At 36.2% G+C, this 22,550-nt stretch overlaps 1 protein-coding gene across 6 annotated transcripts in view; it reads right to left on the reverse strand.

The window, feature by feature from the left end:
* The window catches only part of LOC148086651 (SH3 and multiple ankyrin repeat domains protein 2-like), a 138,671-nt gene that overhangs the window by 54,715 nt on the left and 61,406 nt on the right, over positions 1-22,550 (reverse strand). For 5 of the 6 annotated variants that reach the window (XM_087784824.1, XM_087784822.1, XM_087784823.1 and 2 more), the window contains exons 8-10: positions 20,433-20,549; positions 17,436-17,513; positions 9,339-9,405 (exon numbers count right to left, since the gene is read on the reverse strand). In XM_087784824.1, coding sequence (XP_087640950.1) covers positions 9,339-9,405; positions 17,436-17,513; positions 20,433-20,549 — 262 coding nt within the window. Of the gene's footprint in view, positions 1-4,117; positions 4,167-9,338; positions 9,406-17,435; positions 17,514-20,432; positions 20,550-22,550 lie in introns of those variants that run through there. The other variant, XM_087784826.1, reaches the window with a different exon arrangement.

The raw sequence follows: 22,550 nt of genomic DNA on the forward strand, positions 1-22,550 counted from the left end.
GTCTTATGACCTCTAAAAAAGCCTACCATCCATTCGTCACTGGATTGATAGACAGGCCTGTCAGTCAGATAACAAATTACTTTTCTGACAGTAACCTTGGAATCACACCAAAAACCTTGTATAACAGTGACTCAAACCAAAAGGTTTTCTGTACGGAGAGAGATGAGATGCACACGTTATCAGTTTCCTCACCTTTGTCTTGCAAAATATAGAATATTTTTGCCTTTTTTTATTCTTTTAGTATAACTTTATTGACACTATGCAGTCCGGGAAAACATTACTTTTATAATAGCTGCTACTCTTTTGTCTCAGATCACCTCTGATCTCTATCCTTCCACCCTGCCTGCGTCTTCTTCTTCACCTCTAACAACCTCTTTCCATCACGCTCTTTGACTGATCCTAAATACTTGAACTCTTTTGTTTTTACTACATCTGCCTCCTGTGAATTCAGTACTACTATGATTCTAGCAATACAATACTTAGATGATAAACAGGCTATGATACAATAAAATACGATAGATTTAAATACTGTCGGAAAAAAGAATATACTTGTATTATTGTCAGAGTGTGGTGTAAAAGAGTTTACAGACCACATGACTGTTGACAAAATCAAAGACTGCTTTCATTTATCTTGAAAAAAAAAAGCTGATGGTGTGAACTGTATCCTCTCATTCTCAGCCATCACCGTTAATCACCGTTTATTTAGCTGCCGAGGACATAAGGAGTGTAGCCATCTGGTTGAAAGTTGAATTGCAACACAAAAATTAACAAATGGTGTGGATATATATTTATGTGAAAAAAATGTTTTGCGACATTTAAGTGTATACATTTGTCTTTTGTTAAGCCATAGTGATGAGTCGACACAAGTCAACTCGGTATGATCAGGTTTTTTCAGTTGCTCCAGTTTCTATTTTCCTTCTATTGTTCCGTCTTAAAGAGACAGTGAGATGAGGCAATTACTGCCCATTTTCCTGTACGATTATGGATTGCTTTTTTTTTTTTAATCTCTGCTGACGTCATACCAGCATAACCTTTTCACCTCAATCCTGTTGCTAAGAGACACTCCAGGAAGTCCACACAACCCACCGAAAGAGCCCATGAACATCCAACGACGAGAAATGAGGATGTGACCTGGATTTTGTCTCCGGAGCTAACGAGGTCGTTTGATAATCGTTTTCTACTTGTGACTTATATAAGTTTCCTGACACAGTCACAGTCGCATCCTTTGCACCTTCTGTTCTTTTCACTTTTCATTAGCCGTGAAGAAAATTATATAGTTCCTTACTTTGTATGAGGTGTTAATGTTCAAGTGTGATCTTAACATCAAGCGACCAAAGTGGTGAACAGACCCAACTGTATAATACATTCCTTTCTTACTTGCTTTTTGTGAATCAACTTTGGTTTGGAAAAAATACCTTTTTTGAAGCACAAACCATTAGTCCACCTTCAATTTCTGAGTAGTTTTTTATAGCTTTACAATAGTGTATGAGCAGAAACCAAGGTAAAGCTTTGTATATATGTAAATGTGTTTGTATTTTTCAACATTAAAGCTATTCTACAACCTTCAAGACACAGACCTCGACACTTCAAACACAAGGCTTCCAACTTGACCATCTTACTTGCTAGTTTTCCATTAAATAAAAATCCATATTTGTGCTTTGAACGCGTCCTTAGGCGAGTTCAGGCTTTGTGTCAGCAAATGCAACTAGATATTATGACATCTGCTCTTTTCTTCTTGACTTCAATATCACTCAGTAAAACTCAATAAAAATCAGGCTTTTGCGATATATTTTAATACTGAAACATCTGAAAAACCTACTCAGGATAATTTAACGGCTTTCATTGGGATGTTGGAGGTTTTTAATAGGGTACTTAAATTAGGTCCAAGCTCAAGTCGACTCATTTTATGTGGCGCGTCAGATGGAAAGAAGATGAATTTTTATGTTGATATGGTGAACGATACATATTCCAAAGTTTACGATGAGATAAGAAACAGTGATTATAGATGTCAACAATTATACAGTGACTTATTATAATAATGAAGTTGGCGTTGAAGGAAATAAACAAACCGATATTAATGATCGAGGCTCGAATATTGACAACAGTGCCCTCACTATCACTGACAGTTTGGCAAACAGCCAATTAACGACAGCGATCAAAAGTGACATTCCTTGGCTATGTGGCCTTTTTCAAGATGGCCTACCTTTTGAACGCTGCCAAATAATATTAAATTGACCTCAAGCCAATTAGAAATCCTTAGATTTACTCAATTAATTGCTTGACGTCGAAAATCTCAGTCAGTTTCAACCTGGTTGAAAGATGTGATGCATGACCTCAAAATTGATAAAATACACGTATAATAAGAGTGTTAACAGACTTAAAGACTTTTAACTAATAATGGTTTTATATATTTATATATATACACAGTATATATATATATATATAACCATTATTAGTTAAAATAAACAGTAGAAAAAAGTAGAAAAGAAATAATTTAAAGGAAAATTTAAAAACAGTTATTTTAAAGAGAATGATCGACGCCAAAGACAATACTCTTTTTAATTTAAATGTATGTTCATTTAATTGAACTGTGTAGCCCAAATGATCTACAGTTGTTGTTTTTTTAAGTTAATGCTGAGTAGATTTTCTTACTTTTATTGATGTTTGCTTTTGGCAGTAATGGCGATTTTTTTTTATTGACGAATAAACATGTTCAGTTCTTCATTTTTTTTTCATTGTTGTGACTTAAATATTTTTATTTTTCACCTGGTGTTACCCTTTAACAAAAATCAATTGTGTCTTGTTACACTTATACATTTACACACTTCCATCAGGGTCAACTAACAAAAAGTAAATCGAGCAAAGACCCTTGCTTTAAAGCTGTCCACAAATCGGGGAAAAAAAAGAATTCCATTTTTTTGCATTAAAACTTCATAAATCTACACTAGACAGACATTTATGGGGAGACATTTTGAAAAAGGCTGCTGTGGTGGGTGGAAATAAACGAGTAAATATAAATTCTCTTTTCCTGTTGATTTTACCTCAGTAGACCCGTTGAGCTGATAATACACCACATAGTTTCATAGCCAGAGTCGTCTGAATATCACAACTCTACATAAGAAAAGTGATTATATTCTCAATATCTCTCCTGGATTTGCTTGCAATGACTGTTTACCAAAATCCTTTCACGTCCCACAATGCAACACAACAGTGATTCCGAGGCAGGCAGATGGGTAAAGCGTAGTTATGTGACTGTTAGTGACGCAAAAAATGAATCACATTTAAAAAATGTGGACTTAACCTTTTGCTCATGGAGAAAATTATATTCAACCTTTTTTTTTAAAGACTCACGGAGATAATCTGACGATTATATTGATGTTTAATTCACCGTATTGGAGAATTGCTGAGCAGAAAATACTGTCACACAGCAGATGGAACCATCATCACACTTTTGAATCCGTTTGGATACTAAAAACCAACAAGATGAGAAGCACGGTTCTTTAAAAAAATATATATTCTGGTAAAATTTGAGAATATAACTTTAGCTAAATAAAACCCATAAATAGTGAGAATAGATACTGGTTAGAGTGATGCATCCTTGCATAAATAACATCTATTGATTCGAGTTGATTCAGATATCAATAACCATCAATATATTCAACTATTAATTAAGATTTTTTTTATTTAATAAAGGGACAAGTGTTCCAAAAACAGACTCGGATGTAAAAATAAAAGCCGGTATTTTTCTCCAAGCTGCTGGTTTCTCGCCCTACCCCCCCACCACCCCAAAGACCAGACCTCCGGAGCTCCAAAGGCTCCGACTAAAACCGCGAAACGTCCGCGGGACTTCGATGCTGATCCGCGGCGCTCGATTGTTCCCCTGCAGCCACCATGTCAATGACCTAAAAAAAAAACAACTAAACCAGCTTTTCTTCGGGATTTCAAAACGACCTTTAACGGATTACTCTCCGTCTAACGCAAATAAAAAAAACGACAATAACATACTGGGAAATGTCCTCGAACAGTTTGAGAAACAACTTTATAATTAAGTTTTTGACACTTAAAAACTGTTCAACCAAAAAGTATTTTCCAAAAAAAAAAGATGACTGGTTCTTACCTTCCTTCTTTAAGGCATTAATGATCGACTTCATTGTTTCAAACGGGGGGTTATAATCCGGGCAATGAACGTCACATCACTTCGGTAGATCCGACGGTTCCAGCACCGCGGACAGTCACTGACTGACGCCGCGCTCGCAGCACATGATCCCCGTCACACCTTCCACGACAGCCGCCGCCTCCTCGGTGGCTCAGCGCGACCACATGCACGTGAACAGCCCTCCCTCCCAGGATTCTCGAGCAGCTGAGAAATATGCTCCACTGTACTGCTCATTAATGCTATTATCTTCATGCATTTAGTTTTTTTTTTTTTAATCCTACAAGACAAGAAAGATTGTTTAAAGGTTTTTATAGAACTTCTGTAGTTCATCATTTATTTACTATATTCTCTACGAATCTGCAATGGTGTTCCACAGGGATCGATCTTAGGTCCCTTCTTTAAACGTTTTGTTAATCGGGTCTTGTTACACATTTACACACTTCCATCAGGGTTGGCTAAAAAAAATTAAATCAATCAAAGGACCTTGATATTCAACACCCTTATCATCAAACGAGCCTCAAAGCTGTCAAAATAACCCATCCTATTGAGACATTTATGCCATTTTTTAGCATCAAAACGAAGTACGAATCTACACTAGACCATCTTTTATGCTGATATCTGTGAAGAAGATATGGTGAATATATACTCTTAAAAGATACATTTTGATAAATGTATTTACTATATTCACTTCAAATCTGCAATGGGGTTCCCCAGGGATCAAACAATTGTGTCTTGTTACACATTTACACACTTCCATCACGGTCAACTAACAAAAAGTAAATCAATACATATCTGAGAAACCCATCCTATTGAGTCATTTATTCAATTTTTTAGCATCAAAACCGTATCAATCTACACTAGACAAACTTTTTATGTTGATATCTTTGAATATGTGTTTTAAATGGATACATTTTGATCGTTTATGTACTTTATTCACTTCAAATTTGCAAAAGTTGTTCCCCATGGATCGATTCTAGGTCTGTTCTTTTAACACTTAGTGCTCCAAAACAATATACTTTGGTCTTAAATGTGGTTCTTTTTCATATGAAATCTGAGTAAAAAATAAGCTCACCAGGTGCAACATCAAGCTGTGATCCAGGGGAAAATGTAGCTGTAAATAAGTGCGAGGAAACGTTTGTGCTTGTAGTGAACGTACAGCCAGATGATACATTCGAATCTAATTAGCAGTCCCCGAAGACTAGACTTTACATGGGCTCATAAAAAATGCATTAAACTTAAAAAGGAAGAAATACAACTGACGACGCAGATTTTAAAAACCTCCAGAGACGATGAAAGACCGTCTGCAGTCGGAAAACAAACAAGAGAAAAAACATCGACAACACAAGAGGCAGAAGACGATGACGTAACGAGGATTATATTGGAGGGAATAAAAATATTTAATGTATTTATAGAACTCAACTGTTAAAATGAACTAGATGGAAACAACAAAAGAACAACCTATATTTGTCAATAACTAGAGCAAAAATAATCCTGAATTTTTATTTCAAAATCCAATTTTAATTTAATATCAAACTTTCCTGCCGTTAATAAAAGACGATTGAAAAACCTGGAATTTAACCATTTAATAATAATTAGTTAGTGTTCAGGATCCATCAATAACAATCATCTATTAATAAAATAATATTACAAGAAAAGTATTTTGAGTCATCCTATTTTTTTCAATTATTATTTCGTTATTATTATATGTTATTATATTATAATAATTATTATTTGTTTTTTTTGTATTATTTTATTTCATACAATCAGATATTATGAAAATGTTTTACTTTATAAATATAAGTCAATGATGATGTTATATAAATCCATAATGAAGAATGTTTTATCTATCTTCTAAACGAGAACGCCTATATAGAGGTGAGCATGCTTTTATTTTGAAATTCCACATGATGGCTGCTGTCATAGTGGCTTGAAAAGATGTCAGAAAATGTAGGGATGGGGGTTATGTTTCCTCTGACAATAAACGGGTAAGCTGCTTCTTGGAGAAACAAATCCTTGGTGTTGCTAAGCAACTCAGGGGGGGGGGTCCATTCATCTACGTTCACACGCGCACCTTCCTGTACGATGATGTAATGTACAGTCACCGTCCGTTGTCGGCCGCGTGTGAAGAAGACACCGTCCGTGACGGCGTCTCGTTGCCGCGGCGATTGGCTATCTGACAGTGACACACTGACCCAGCAACAGCGACAACAGATGGCGACACAATATGATGTCATCAAGTTTTAATAAAGTCACACGTCAAATACATGCGTGGTCTTCGCGTGTGGAGGTAGCAACACCTGCCTGGCAGAAGTACCGCGAGTATACGGTGGAACATAAATAGACGCGCACACGTGCGTCACTGTTGGTTTTCCTCACACTGGCCTGGATTATCACACCGTGCAGTGGTGCTCTAATACATGTCAATCATTCTTACTCAGGCTTACTGCAGCCAACATTGTCACCCGCCTCGGCGTCATGCATTATTGTTGCTTCATTGTCTACCCGTGCTCACTATATATCACAGATAGAAACTACTCATCACTGTGGATAGTACTTTTGCATTTGTGAGTAGTAGTAAGAAGTAGTAACCATTTGAGTTTTAATGTGTTATTATTAACAAAATCTATATAACATTTTGCAAACGTAACATTACATATGAGTTGCTATCCCTCCTAACTACCCTAAAGGGGACCGGAACAGCTCCCATAATGCTTTGCCGCCCAGTCAACTATTCACAGTTATCGATCACTTTTTATCGTAGAATTTAGAAAGTATTGTAACCATCAATAAGAAGAGCAGTGTGTAGAAGGGCATCATGGGAGTTCACTGTTCGATTGTGTTTTTTAATCGCTATCCTTACTCACTATATATCTAGGAGTAAAAATACTTTATCTCTATTGAACACCTTTATTTTTAGACATGGTCAAAATGAGGGAAGGGCAATTAAATTAGGGGCTATTTGTTAGACAGGGCCAAAAGAAGGAAGGAAAAAAAAGAAAATTCAATATGATGGGAAAACTTAATAATAAATAATTGAATAAAACATAATTTTAAAATAACATCTAGTCTTATTTTAATCATATATATTGTTAAAAACAACATTTTATTTAAAGCTTCTTGAGAGCCTAAAGAAAAGATTACATTTAATATTTATTTTGCAATTTGAAAAAAAATTACCATTAAATACATTGTGTAATATGACATTTTATATACATTTCATCAAAAACATACAGGAAAAACAAAGTTCTTCAAACAAATATCTTTGTGTATGTATGTAGAGTTGAACTAGTAATACAAACATTTGGAAAGCTATCTCTAAATGGTCAGTTTTATAATAATATTTTGACCTAATGTCATGTGTGGCCCCAGTATCACAACTTCTTGACCATCAGCGCGTCTGTTTCTATCAACGTAAACATTCACACGATGTGCAGAATCAGGGCCACAGAAGTTCATGTCATTAACAAAGGGCTGATCTGAGCATGACAGAGCGAGCGCTGGACTCTGATGTCATTGCTGGGGCACCACCACTGCCAGATTACATCTTTAGATTAGATTACAATTCTCTTCATCTCTCGCTCATCCTCTTGGTCATCTGTATTTATTTACTTGTTGCTTCATCTTTTCTCTCTCTCTCTCTCTCTCGGCCGCACGGCTGCCAGCGGACCACCCGAAGTACCAGACCACCAGGCTTTATGGATTTGATTGATGAGTCTCAATCCAGAACAGACTGTTGGACTGACCTGGCTCTGTTAGTCATGAAGGCATTTGACTTTCATTTCTCTCTGCAGTGACAGATAGTACTTACCCCACACTTGAAAGTCCCACTAAAAGGAGTTGTAAAATACAGTGGTCCCTTGTTTGTTGCGTGGGTTATGTTCTTAACCTCTTCCCCAGATTATACGAAAATTGCAAAGTTTAATTTTCCACCAAAATGTATTTAAACAAATTGAAGTTTAATGCATTATTGTTGATATATTTTCTAACCACGCTTACTTTATAAATATAATGAATTACTGTGGAAGTACTTACTTACTGAAAGAAGTAGTAACACATAGAAACTAATTTTTAACTTTTTTTAAAGTAGAAAAAAGCATTAAAAATATTTATTGACTCTCGCAAACTCAACATTCCCTATGAGGTTGCATCCCTATCAACAACCCCTTCAGTATCGATGACTTGAAAAGCTGCAGATACATTTTCACAGTGGAATTATAAATAATAATTAATGAATAAATTAAAGTACAGTATTTTAGCGACCAATATGCCGTCACACAGGAAAGAAGTGTGTTAAAATGCATCATGGGAGTTGTTTGTGTCATTAACTTGTTTCTAAAAGTGTGAATAATGACAGTAAAATGTGTTATATTTGACTTCAAGTATATTATGATAGATTTAAATAGGCAAAAAAAGTACAAAAAAGGTGTTGGTTGCACTTTGATTTAAGAATTTATATTTCTTTAATGTACGGATATTTACAACTTTTTCTGAGACTATTAAATCATGGAACTGATGTTTGTCAAGATCGATGTGATTTGACCAGCCTGTTTACTTTTTTTGAAAACAAACCAATGGGCTGCTTTCTTTTTCATAAGGTCACCCATTGAGTAGGTGCGATTTCATTGGACCTGCCAGCTGTCAATTAAAACAGCTGAATTAATGTTTTTAAGAGTATGGTTTAAATTGAAATGTAATAAAGAAGAGTGATCGAGATCATCGTTGCGCAGGGATGTGTTGGTAAATTAATGTTGAAAAAAAAGGGTCTCATCAGATGTTATTAAATATCTTTAGATATAATTTCCTGAAAAGTGTTGTTACATCTCTAAGAACTCACAGTGGGTTGTCTAATATCTCACACACAGACACACAAGAGCGTTAATCCTCTACAGCTCTCATGCAGCTGAGCATCACGTTGAAGAAACAATCATCCGAAACACTCCCTTAAATCCAACTCGAGGGGCACCTGTGGCGTCGACCAATCAGCACAGAGCCGCGCCCACCGAGAAGACACGTTGATCATTTCTTTCAAACTAATAATCTGAGATTACTCCAGTATAAACAAACTCTCGTTCCCTTGAACCCTGCAGACGTAATCCCAGCAGGATTAAAGCAGAGCTGGATTTGAAATGTATCCTTCGTGGGGAGATGAAAAAAAAGAAAAAGAAGAAGAATATGGACTCACCAATATCAGAGTTCTTGTGGTTCTTGATGAGTTCAGCAAGTTCAAAGTTCCCAGCAATAATGGCCACCTTGAAAAAGCAAAAACAGAGAAAGAAAATGCATTAATTCAAAATATAAGAACATTCATTCAAAAAACATAACTTTGAGTTTATAAATACAATTTTGATTACAATCACATGCATTTTAAAATCTTGATAAGTAATGGAAATTAATGTCAAACTAGGACGTTTATGAGACTTCTGGTAGTTCGTTTTGTCGCCACTAGGGAGCAGTAAACGCTCCTTCATGGCGTTGACCCACATTGAGCTACAAATGTGTCTTGTTACTGACAACACACAAATTCACAGAGTTGTTACATAAGCACACTTGCAGTTATTTAGCAGCGGAGGGTGACAGAGAGGAGGGAGGACGATGTATCCCATCATGCAACACTGATGTGCAACCACAGGGATGTTGCAACATAAGTGGGGTGAGAAACAGGTAATCGGATGAGCCCAACTTTTTCAATTGATTTTCAGCAAGATGTGAGCGACCAATCAGTGTCGAGGAACGCCCACAACACAAACACATCATTATCATTCCACCGCCCACCAGCGCCGCCTCCTACGCATCCTTCCTTCCTGTTCTCTGATCGCCGTGGAGACGCAGTATATGTAGTGTTTGAAATTAGAGCTCTTGGTTAAAAATAAAAAGGAGAGAAGTAGATAAAGTAGCAAAATTACTATCTTATGAGTTCAAATGAGGGTCATGAATAAAGACATATGACATAAAGTACACTAGAAAATCATAATTGAAAATTGTTTATGGTCATTACAGTGTACATGGATATATTGTCAAGTTTGATGCACATGTTTTATTTGATGGAATATTGAACCTAAAAGCTAAGTAGCTAGCTCTGTAAACTCATATTAAAAATACAGCATTCACAATAAAAACCAATGGCTTTAACTTGAATCTCTTTTTCACATCAACCAACCAGAAGACAGGAAGTACATTGAAAATATGTATTTATATAAAAGCTGTAGATACTTTAAATATTAAAGTAGCAATACGTTGGTTTGAAAAAATGTTTCTGGCTCCCCCCAGTGTCAGAACAGTGTCATTGCAAGTCGTAAAAAAAATAATAGCTCGAGAGTTCTACGAGATGACTGTTTAAAATGACTACTGATTATTATAGAGACTAGAAAAGTTTTGCAACTAAGTGTTTTGACACTCCACCTGTGAAAGTGTTGCTATCATTTAAATCCACTACCCTAACACAATGATGGTAACACACTATGCTAGTTAGCCACAGTCGCTACATTCAGTTCTGTAACAAAAACTCTGAGGTTAAAAAAATGTAAGTATGTGAGTTTATATGCTGTCAGTTTTTCATTAAATGCAATGAATTTAGTCAGTTTACAGTCAAAATTAATGTCTTAAATTCTACCTCTTTTTCACTTGAATGGTCCAGAAGACAGGGATGCCCACTTCATCCCCTTTTTTTTTTGCAAAACGATAGATCTTTCTCTATTGCTATCCGATGTAATCTGAAATCTACAGGAATTATCATAAACGGAGAAAGAAACTAATGTTATGCGGATGACCTGCTAGAAAACAAGGCAAACAAATCTAAAATTATATTATATAATATGTTTATATAATAATAAAGTTTTACCTTACCTTATGATACGAATATACTGCATTGAAGTGTAGACGTTTTTTAAGAGATTAGATTAGATTTTATAGACTTTATTAATCCCTCTGGAGATCTCCTTCAGGAAATTAGGTTTCCAGTAAACAGGAGAAAATAGAAGGTACAGACGTTTCATAAAAGCAAGAAGAACAAAGTGCTAATAAAAATAATGTAATAAAAAGAACGAAGTTCAAAGAGACAACAAAGTGCAAATATGAATTTATATTATTAATGATGGGAAATTGTAGCGTTTATGTAGAACAGTTTGAAAATAAATCTAATGTTGTCTGTGCCATGATAAGGGACTTTTTGATTTTTGATTTTATTTTTTTATATTTAATAATTAATAATTAATTTAACACTTTCAATCATAGTAAAGACTGAGGTTAGAGTAAATACATTGTATACTCCCAATTAGAGTTACCAGTTTGGTTAATACAAAATGTAAACTAATAACCCCTTGTTTCTGGAATTACTCATAGAAGACTGTAGAGTGAGTTGCTATGGCAGTCGAAAACTTGTCGTCTATAATTGAGCTAATTTTACTCTTCGTCATCTACGACTATTTTTATCCGCCAGGAAAGAGGTTTCAAATAACTTCTTCAAAACTGAAACAACGCCTATGATCGAGGATTAAATCCCACTTCTCGACCAGGACGCCGTCATTTTTTCCTCCGACAGCCTGACGGACGCTGGGAATGTCGGAAAAGTCAAGGCGTCCACTGTGGAGGATAAAAGACGAAGAATACGGAGGGAGGATTTAGATAAGGGAAGTGAAGGAGATACGAGTGAGGGGCTCGCTGATGAAAAGGGTGTGTAAAAAAAAAAGGAAAAGCAAATTAAATCAGGTACTGTGTGGAGGATGAAAAGCTGTCGGAGCACAGAGGTGAGAGGAAGCGCTTGTGTGTGAAGGAAAAGATGTGCCAGAAGAAGATGGATTTTTAAACAAAGATTAATTTTTTTTTATCCCTTTGAAAGCTTTCATAAGGCATTTAGAGAGTGGAGATGAGGCTGCGGCGAGGAAGCACTCACACTCACACACACACACACACACACACACACACACACACACACACACACACACACACACACACACACACACGCACACACAACTAATTGCACAGGCAGCAAATAGATTCCTGATTCAACCACTCATTGAGGTTTGCTCATCTAAAGGCACTGATGGTGTCGAGATGAATGAGTAATTCTACCACAATAGTCATTTCCCAGCCACGCTCACTTGTCTATTAAAACATTTTGCCTGCACTGCCCTATTAGTGAAGAACGGGAGTTTTTAAATGACTCCACCAGGGGGCATAAAAGAACACTCTGCCAAAGACAATTGAGAGTCACTAGAGGGCCATAAATGGTTAACACAAGTGGTGATATAAAATGAAATACGTGTGAAAAATATCAATGGATAAGCAGATACTATATCTTAATCATTACTGATGTATTTTTCAGGTTTAACCTCGTTTCAACTTTTTATAGAAATTCAACAAATTACTCCAAAAATATAAGTGAAGGCATTAAAAACAAAATGAAAAGGATTATGTGACAATAAAGTGTAAAAATTAGAGACGCAGACGATGAATATGATCTCATAAAAGTTATTTTTTAACATAGGTTTGAAATAAGATGGCTACTAATATAAAGTTGAGCCTGTCAAAAACACCAAAGAAGGAAGAAACTATGAGGTCAGGGGGAAGGCTTGTATTTTTAAAATGTTTAAACAATAACATATTGACTGCTTTTTTGTGTCTGGTTTGTTACATGAGCTCTTAAACCTGGAAAAATGTGCAGAGGTGTATTAAAAAGGATCAAAACTGTAAGGTCATATGTTGTTAATGACATTGTAAATCTACACTTTTGCGTGTTCTGACAGGAACAAAGACAAAGTCACACAAACCAGTATTTTTAAATTCAAATTGGTATCAGACTATTGTTATACAATATTATAAATAAATAAAAAACAAGTTTCCAAAATCAAAAAAAAAAAAAATCATGATAAATGCTTATTATTTCTGTCTTTAAACAAACTATTTCCTTAACTCACATCAGACACAGCGGATGACATCACTCAAACCCTTGCAGGAGCCAAGGTCTCAAACATGGCAGTACCCAAACAATCCGTTATGATTCATTGGATCTTTTACCACTAACCTGATATTATGTAACAAACCTTCCAATATACATTTGAGGACATTATTTAGAACAAACTGAACTTTTTGAAAATCATTTTTATTATTAAAAAAAAGCCTCGATAGGTATTGAGATTTTTGTCTAAGGTCATTTTTTTATTTTTTTATTTTGCAGGTCATCAGTCTTACATAATTTGCCCTCAATTTTTTTTAAAGAAATGTAAAGTAGAAATGTCACCAGTTTATTGGAATGACCCGAAGGTGCTAACACTGTTATATAACATTATGACCACCTGACTTATTGGTGCACATACAACCTCCTTCTGCAGAAACATTTTATTATGCATAATAACAGATAAATTTCAAATTTTGGAATATATTAGACGCTTTTATTTGTGTTAAAACAAATACATTTTCAGGATTAACGTCATTGGATGTACATTTTTATTTTAAAAAAATGTTATAGCTTCCAAACGTGCTCTTCAATGTTTGTTGAACTGGTTGTAATGATAATAAAGAATAAACAAAAATAGAGTGAAAATATGATTAATATTTTCTTATATCCATGTGTTGAGTTTCTCATATGAGATCCCTGAGTTTCCCAGAATTCCAGATGCTTAGAGAACAGGAGCAAACCTGCTGGAATGAGCTGTGGCCCTGTGTGTAGGAGGAGAGCAACACCAGAGATAAAGATAGTAAGAACAAGAGTCCAGAGCAGCTCGAGTGGCTGCTGATACTCTAATGTACCGTTCCTGCCTGTGTGATCAAACATGAGAGGAAAACGTCTAGAAAAGAGCTCAAACATCTCCCATTTGCAACATTTTTATTTTCATTTTCACTAAGATTGTGTTATATATCGATACATATATCCATATATAGCTTAATGTATGTTTAAAATAATGTAATTTTTTGTCTCCACAAGTCTTGTCAGGTGTTGGAAAGGCGCAGTCATGGAGGTAAACGTGGTGACAACACGAGGACCTCAGGGCGACACTGACACTAACACCATGATCAGATCCTTCTGCTCCAGATAAACGATGAGCTCGGTTAACACACGCTCTAATGAACAGCATCCGTGGGAGAAGGAGATGCGCTGAGGTATCCGTCGTGAACGGACCATGCGAAGATAGAGGGGTGTTTGGTCAGAGGAGGAGGGAGAAGAACGACAGCTCGGTAAAACATTCCGTGAGATGCGAGAGCTAAGTAGGTGCGACCTGAGAGAGCGTCGAGAAGAAGCGTGGAGCAGAGCAGTCAAGATGACGACTAAATGATGGTAATGCAGAAGAACACTCCGGGAGACGTGGTGGAGCGAGAGCAGCGGACGAGAAGAAGGGTGTTCGGTCGAATGAGACACAATCTCGGACGAGGTTTTCGTCGATCTTTGCAAATAATTAACCGGAAATCATCCTGAAAGCGAAACCTTTCTAAGACCTACAGTAACAAAAGCTCTCTTTAGGCCGGACATCCCCAACGTTTTTACATCACGGACAAACTTTAAGAAGATAAAACATACATTTCACTATATCTAATTTACAGGCTTATGAGTTGAAGTGTTAACTTTAAGTGGATGTGTTAGTAAACTTGTCAAGTGTCTTGTTTTGTCAACCGGCTGCACTCGTTACTCAGAAATCAATAGTAAATTCCTACAGAGATTATTTCTGGCCCAGTGGTTGTTGAGAACTACTTAAGGGTTATTAATGAGATCTGTACATATACATTTGACATTAAGTCCTACTGTGTCACGCTGAGTGATCGGACTTCTTCTTTCACCATGAAAGAAAATACAAACTTCTACTTCCCGTGTTCTTTAAATCCTCTTTATTGAATACAGAATCTTTTTTGATATTGCAATATTTTATACTTCACTGCAATTTTCTGTCGGTTTATCTTAAAATATTTTATCATTTTAATGATTAATCATAGTCAAGGAAAATATATGTTGTTAATAAACCAAGGTTCCTTCTTTTTACGTTCTTAATTCAACCTCTACATGATCCTAAATTAGCTAGTTTTTTGTTATAAATGAGTATTATAGAATCATAAATCTGAATGAAAGTTCATGACAAGACAGTTCAGTTGACAAAAACATCACATGCAATGCTGCCATGTGGAGATCTTTGAATTAATGTAAAAAAGAAGAAGAAGTTTCCATTAAAAATGACAGAAAGTGAAGAAAAGTCTAAAACAGGGATGTCAATGACGAAGATCACAGCAACAATATGAACATTTAACAGGAGTCAGATTGAAATATTGTGTTTTCATTCTTGAAGGCTTGAATTAAATGATCTCCATTTTCGTCCTCCATCCCCATACATTCCCATTAAAACTTATTTTTTTACTTTACAGGTCACCGTAAAGACTTTAAAGATCTTAATTAAAGTTCTTTCATTTCGAGCCATCGGTCAATCGGTTCAAGAGGGCCACACTGTTGTGATCGTTCAAGCATTGAGATTTTTCACGGCGCGTCATTAATCCCGGAAGTCTCCACCTCCGAGGGACTTGTTGTATTAACAAAGCGGCTGTTGATTACAGCTGGCTGGAGGAGGAGTGAAGCCCATTATTACGTCATAATGGGCTTCACTCTCGTAACCTCTCGTTCGCCAAGATTTCCGAGGGGGGAGATCTTTATAAAGTAACAACTTCAAAACATGAGACACACAAGAGGAAGACTTTAACATTAAAAAAATGTGAGTGAGTCAGGAGAGTTGTATTTTCACATTAGTTTAAAACAAGATGACGGAAGTGTTAAGTAAAGAGGAACGGACCGTTGGAGATACAAGACATCAGTGATGACTCAAATACAGACCAGTGAATTATAACATCAATCAGGAACAGTCCAAATATTTAATTTAAGACGACTTTCCGAAAGGAAATGAAACATGTTAGCTGGGCTCAGGAATAATTCAAACACGCAGAAAGGGAAAATGGACGGAGAGATTCAATAATTAATTCAAGAGGACACTCCAGGAGGAAGGTCCAGGGAGATGGTTGCGTGGTTTCAGAACAATCACGTGTTGTCGTTTTGCTCCTACAATTCACTATCGAAGGAATAAGGTAAAAAGATGTTCCTAAAAACAAAACACAGGCCAACATATAAAGGTAACACCTCTGCAAATGTACAGGTTTAACAATTTCTGGAACTCAAGATAAGACATTATCTCAATGTACCCCCCTCTCGTTTCTATTCAGCTTGGATAGACAATGCTACACTGTTTGCACTCTCCTCTTCATCTGTGTTTATTATTCCTTACGACTACAACTGTTCTACCTCTACTCAGCTGTACCCCGCACTACAAATCACTATATCATCAGCAAACAACATCATTCATACAGACTCCTTAATAGGCTTTTCTGTCATTTGCTGTCTTCATACATTTTCTGAACAACCCTCACATACGTCTCTATTTCAAAAAGTCTTGAGTGAGAAAAAAGCTAACAGAACTTCAATAACCAATCAACCTAGTGACCCACAGTTCATGAAGGCAACATGGGGTAAAGAAGTCCAGTAAACAGGAGTAATAGGAAGAAGTTGGTGGCAGCATTTTTCTATTAAAATTAAAAGGTTATAAAAAATATTGAAATCAGAAAAATAAACCTTTTAATTATTGTGACTAGAATAAAGCATGTAAAAACCATTTAAATATATTAAATTAAAACCAATTCAACCTTTCAATGTATAAACTATTGAATTAAATTAGTAACAAAAACAATGAAATGCTTCAAAATGTTCAATTAAATCATCATAATTCTAATATATCGAATGGAACTGATACACTACCATAGGTGTAAACCCTATCACCATAATCTGATAGAGACATCCTACTTCTGACACCGGGTGTAGGAGTAACATGAAAATTCTATTAAAGAAAAGTGTGTATGAAGACAACAGTAGACTAAAGTAGACACTGAAAGATGGGGTTTGTTATGGCATATAGTTGATATTTGGGGACTAATTTAGGTAAATAAATAAAAAAGGTTGCTAAAAAAAATAACATAATACAAGTGTTCAAAACATGTTCAAAAATACTATAGAAATATGAGAATATTATTAATAAAAAACAAACAGATATCATCATCCCAAACAAGTTTAGTTGTGTAACAATTCCAACTAGCCGTTGCTGGGAAGCGAAGCGTTTGTTGCCCACAACCTCCAGATTCAGGCTGACCTTGACATTTTGCCTGGTTGCTATGGTAACAAATAGGAATATATATATGCCGCCTCAGCAAATAGTTTTTCTTGTATTTCTCTTATATCACACATTGACTTTCGGGTTGTTTTTACCTGGAAGGGAGTTTGGCTGTTGTAGTTCTTCACTTCCTTGTCGGCTCCTCGTACCAGCAGCACTCGAGCACAGTTGTCCTGTGGACGAAGACATGGAGATCAAACGTCAAAGCAGACAAACAAAAACTCCAAATTCCAACCCCCTACTTTGGTCTGGAAGCTTCTTGGGATAGTCAAGGAATGTTGGAAGATCTAAAACATCCCAGTAGAAGAAGCTGAGCAACCTTAAGCTTCACTCGCTGTTGACTGTGTTTGCATCTCCACTCCAGATAGAGGGAGTGAGAAGGAGAGAATAGGTGGAGAGAGAGAAGAATAGAGAGAGGAACAGGGAGCTGGAGAGAGCTGAGGGGTTTGAATCTGCTGCACATCTCGCCCACAAAGTGCTCAACCACGCATGTTCCTCTCCGCTCACACACGGATATAATGACTATTTTAAACACCAGAGTTGAGGATCACTCTCACTGAAAATCAAACACAAACCAGATATTTCACTTCCAATTTTGTGACGCGCAGCAAAGCTATTTTTAAATTCCATCTGGAGAAATCATGGTTTGACATGCGCTATATGTTTAAGACTCGCACACCATAAATGATGGTCAAAAATATATATTTAGTCACTCATTAGGACTTTTTCTTTCCTATCTCTGAATAAATCATTATTAAAAAAATATGTATAAAACCAGCTGAAGGATTCAAAACTAAAGCTTAGCTGGGAATAAAACACTTTTTGGAAACATTTTTAAATGTTACATCTTTTAAATGTACTGTTTTCACACCAGCAGAGAAATAAGAAAATGTTTTCTTTCTCCCTGGTGTAGTTTTTGCAGAGCTTGTAGTGAGTTGGTTTTAAGAAAAAACTCAAAAGTCTTCCATGTAAAGAACAGAAATATATCAGGCATGTCCAAAGTGTGTACAGAGTTCTGTTTAAGTGCAAAAATAAAAATGCTAACCATCACAACTAATTTGAGTAGCAAGATGAGTCACAAGATGAGTCAAATGAAAACACAGCAAATGATTTGACCATGACCATGACCATCCGTGAACATTAAGATAAACAAGCTTCTACTCTTGGTATCTCTTCAAGTGTGTCAATATCATTGTGAATATAATAATATTAGTCTTTAGGTTCCTAAAAGATATTAAAATGTAAAATCCTTCTCTTAACCTACAAAGCTTTACATGATCTAGCACCAACATACATCAAAGATCTAATCCGAAACTTATCAACGTTCTAGGAACTTATGATCCTTAAACTCAGATCTATAAGTTATAGAACAAATCTCTTAAATGTAGATTTGGAGCCAGGGCCTTCAGTTTCAAGACCCTCTGCTGTGAAACAGGACCTCAACGACGAGTTCTCTCCACGACCCTCCATGGACTCTTTAGTCTCCTCTTTTCTCTCACTGTATCCTCCCTCACTCTTCTCTCTGTCCATCTGTCTACCCCCCCCATCCTTCCTCTCAGACGGTCACAGTAGGAGGCCGTCAACACTGAGTCTGGTTCTGCTCGAGGTTTCTGCCTTATAAAAGGAAGTTTTTCCTTGCCACTGCCACGATGTGATTTACTCATTATTGAGTTGTCGGGATTGTTATTCCTTTTTCCACTATAGTCTTACTTAAACTCTAAAGTGTCTTGAGATAACTTTGTTATGACAAGTGAATTAAATTGAACCTACTTTCCAGGGAAAAACTTGCTCATGTAACCACAAATAGCTCTGAGAGCTACAACAAAGGTCCACCAACAATCTGATCCTAATGAAGGACTTCCTAACCACTTCCTGCCATTACTGGGAAAGAAAGGCTGAAACACGAGAGCCCATAACTCCTCTTATAATCAAGGACCTCCTGTTATTAGTCCAGACCACCAGCTGGGAACAAAGAGCTTCATCTGATTGACCATTGGGACGATAACTGCTATAATCAAGACTAACTCGAGATGCTGTCGTCAACAAGTGTCTAACATACTTGTCACTGGGACCTGAGCTTTGGAGACCAAATTACATTTCAAAGTGGCTCTTGAATGGAATATATCAGGGCCATCAGAATGTCTCAAATACTAAAACATTTTTATTGAAATGTTAGTTAAGCATTTTAAATCTTTTTTTTAAATCAATTCTGAAAAATAACTAAAGTATTTTTTTTTCTTTTAAGCATTTATAGAAATATCCAATAAATTCAATAATTCAATATGAAAATGTGGGTATAACAGTTCCACCAGACCATACCAAAAGAGTACCGAGCTACCTGATCATACTTGCAGCCAATCACAAGACAAACAGACGATCACATGACGACGTAGAAGCACTGGTTTGGTGATCACGATGGTGGATTCCAAAGCAACAGTTAGATTTCATTTGCAACTAATGCTAGTTTTACAGGTTAGTGTGACTTTAAAAGTTAGTGGCTCAGTGCTTGATTCGTTATTAGGTTAGGTTACTATTATCTTAACATTTGTATATTGAGTTCAAAAGGCAACTGATTAAAAAATATTGAATTTACAAAATGTATTTTCTAATTATTGAAATTAGAACATCAAACTCTACATGTAAAGAAAAAAAAATCAATTAAAACAAATTATCATGTAAATATAGAAATGATTTATTAATTTGTTAAAAAATAACAATTTAACGATTAAAAAATCGAAAATTTCAATTAAAAAACAAAATAAAAGATTCAAATTCAACCATGTTCTGATGCCACTGATATACTTTCATACTCGTGGCAACACTATTAACAAAATGGCAGCTCCTTCATCCGTGAGACATCACAGTAGCGCTTGAGCTGCAGAACCCATTCCAAAACCTGAGAAAGTGGTAGAATATATATAACGCCGTGTCAGCAGAAATGTCAGCGTGATGGGAGATAACGAGAGCGACCGAGAACATGACAGCAAGGTGTCGGTTTCTGCAAGGGCGGCACATCCTCCCCATGACAGGTGCTTCTTCAGGTAGTTTGTTTAACGCAAGCACACGCCTCATGCACGGGCGAGCTCACTGACCTGGTTGTACAGGGCGCAGATGTGAAGCGCCGTGTTCCCCGAGGCGTTTTGTGCGCTCATGTCAGAACCGTAGAACAGCAGATGCTCCAGATGTTGAATGTTCCCATGACGACAGGCCTGCGAATATAAATATATATGATTAAGTTTGGTGTTAACCCTGCAGTGACAGGTATTGAACACAAGAGGTCAGTGTTTAGCAGGAGATAAAACCCAGCCTCAGTACGATGAAGAGGATTGGATGGATGTTTCGGACACAGAAAGAAAAAATAAATCAGATTTCAGATAAAGAATTTAAATCAAAAGTCTTTAAAGGCAACAACAATATTTTCTTGTCGAAAGCCGTCTGTTTATTGGATATATGAGATAAAACCTCTTGAGTCTTCAGTCAACATAGATGCTCGAAATATGTTAACATAAGTTAAAAAATAAGCTTTTTTTTGTGCCATTCCTCTTCATCATGAGTTATAATATTTAGTAGGATTAGCTAACAGAGCGCTTCGGGAATAAAACTATCCCGCGTAGGCCGAGTGATTTTTAGAAAAGAAAAAAGAAACCAGAATGGTTTGCCCACTTTTCTGGCACAGTCCTAGCAGAAGAAGTGAGTCAGCCATGACAGGCCTAAAGCCTAAACCTCCATGTGTCTTGCAAATAGATGCTAATTCCAAACACACTTTATATGTAAGAACAGACTTTTCATAAGATTAAAAAACAACTACAAATGTATTATTACTGCAGCTGCTTCTGTCTGGACGTTTGGGTTACCATGACAACACTTAAAAGGAGTGACTCTATTTTTCTTATGATTTACGTTTGCGTTACACACCAATACAGAGAGATTATAATAGTAAATGAGGAAAACCTCAGCTAAGAAATAGTGTTTTGTCGATAAAGTTTCATCAAAAAGTAACATGCAGCAGTTGAAGAAAGGAAAGATAAATAACTTTTTCATGCTGTGATTCCATACTGTTGGTCAGCAGCGAGTACGGTTTGTTTTGTATAATGTACATGTTAGAAAGGAAGTGTGTAACAAACCATCATCTGTTTAAGTATTCATGGTGTTTCTATGAATAAATAAACTTGACATCAGTCCATTCGTGGAGTTCAACTGAATGGCAGTTATAATTACAATCTAAAAATATCTGTTTCTTTCTTACTTAGGGTTACCTTTTTCTGAATCCCTAAAATAAGGCAACACTTAATTGTCAAAAGAATTTGTGGGATTAAAAAAAAAAGAAAAGTGTATCATTTATTTAACCAGGTTGATATTTGCATATATTTTACAAGGGAGCCCAGAGAGACTCCATAAGGGAATTTTCGAAAAATTCTGGATGTGATTCCAGGACGAGGAGTTCCCAAAACAACAGGAGAAAGGGACGGCTTTGTCTATAAAAGTGTGCCACTGCAGCCATTTTTCCAATATAAAAGTGATGTCAAACTTGCCTCTTTATATCATAAACAGTAATGGGTAAGAGGTTTTTGCACCATGATATACTGTGTCTATAGCTTTAACCCTCATGTTATCTCAGGGTCAAGGTGGCCTGAAAACAAATCTGTTTGAGTTATCCCTTGTGTTGTTTCTGGGTCGAGGTGAACAACCTACATCACTGCATATGTATTAATAGAAGCCAGGGACGTCATTCACCTTGACCCAGAAACCACACAAGGGTTAAGGGATGCACATAAAAGACATTACCCAAAATGTATCATGGGAAGAAAAGGAGCCATAACAAGTTTCTTTTTAGCAGAGCGGTAAAAACAATGCTTGTTTCTAAAGTAAAATCCCAGTTCTATTCTTATTTTTTTCAAAAGGTTATCCATGATGAGAAAAAGTAAGATTGGTGTCAGAACAGAATTCAAGATATTTATAGGAGGTTCCTAACCCTCTCCATCAGTGGTGGAAATGAGAGGAGCTGGAGGTTGAGAATGAGCTCCAGACCTGTGTGACTTTTGTTATAGCCAGGTTTAAAAAGGGTGAAAAGACAGCCTCCCCAAGAGAGCACATGCTGGGGTAAATGATGATATAAGGTCACAAGGCTTTTTAGAAATTAAAGATATGGTGTTATTTTGCGACCATTTTTCTTCTTGATACAGTAACAATAACATTGTTTTTATTTTTGG

Source organism: Callionymus lyra, chromosome 2, assembly GCF_982586985.1.
Source record: "Callionymus lyra chromosome 2, fCalLyr1.hap1.1, whole genome shotgun sequence".
NCBI lineage: Eukaryota > Metazoa > Chordata > Actinopteri > Syngnathiformes > Callionymidae > Callionymus > Callionymus lyra.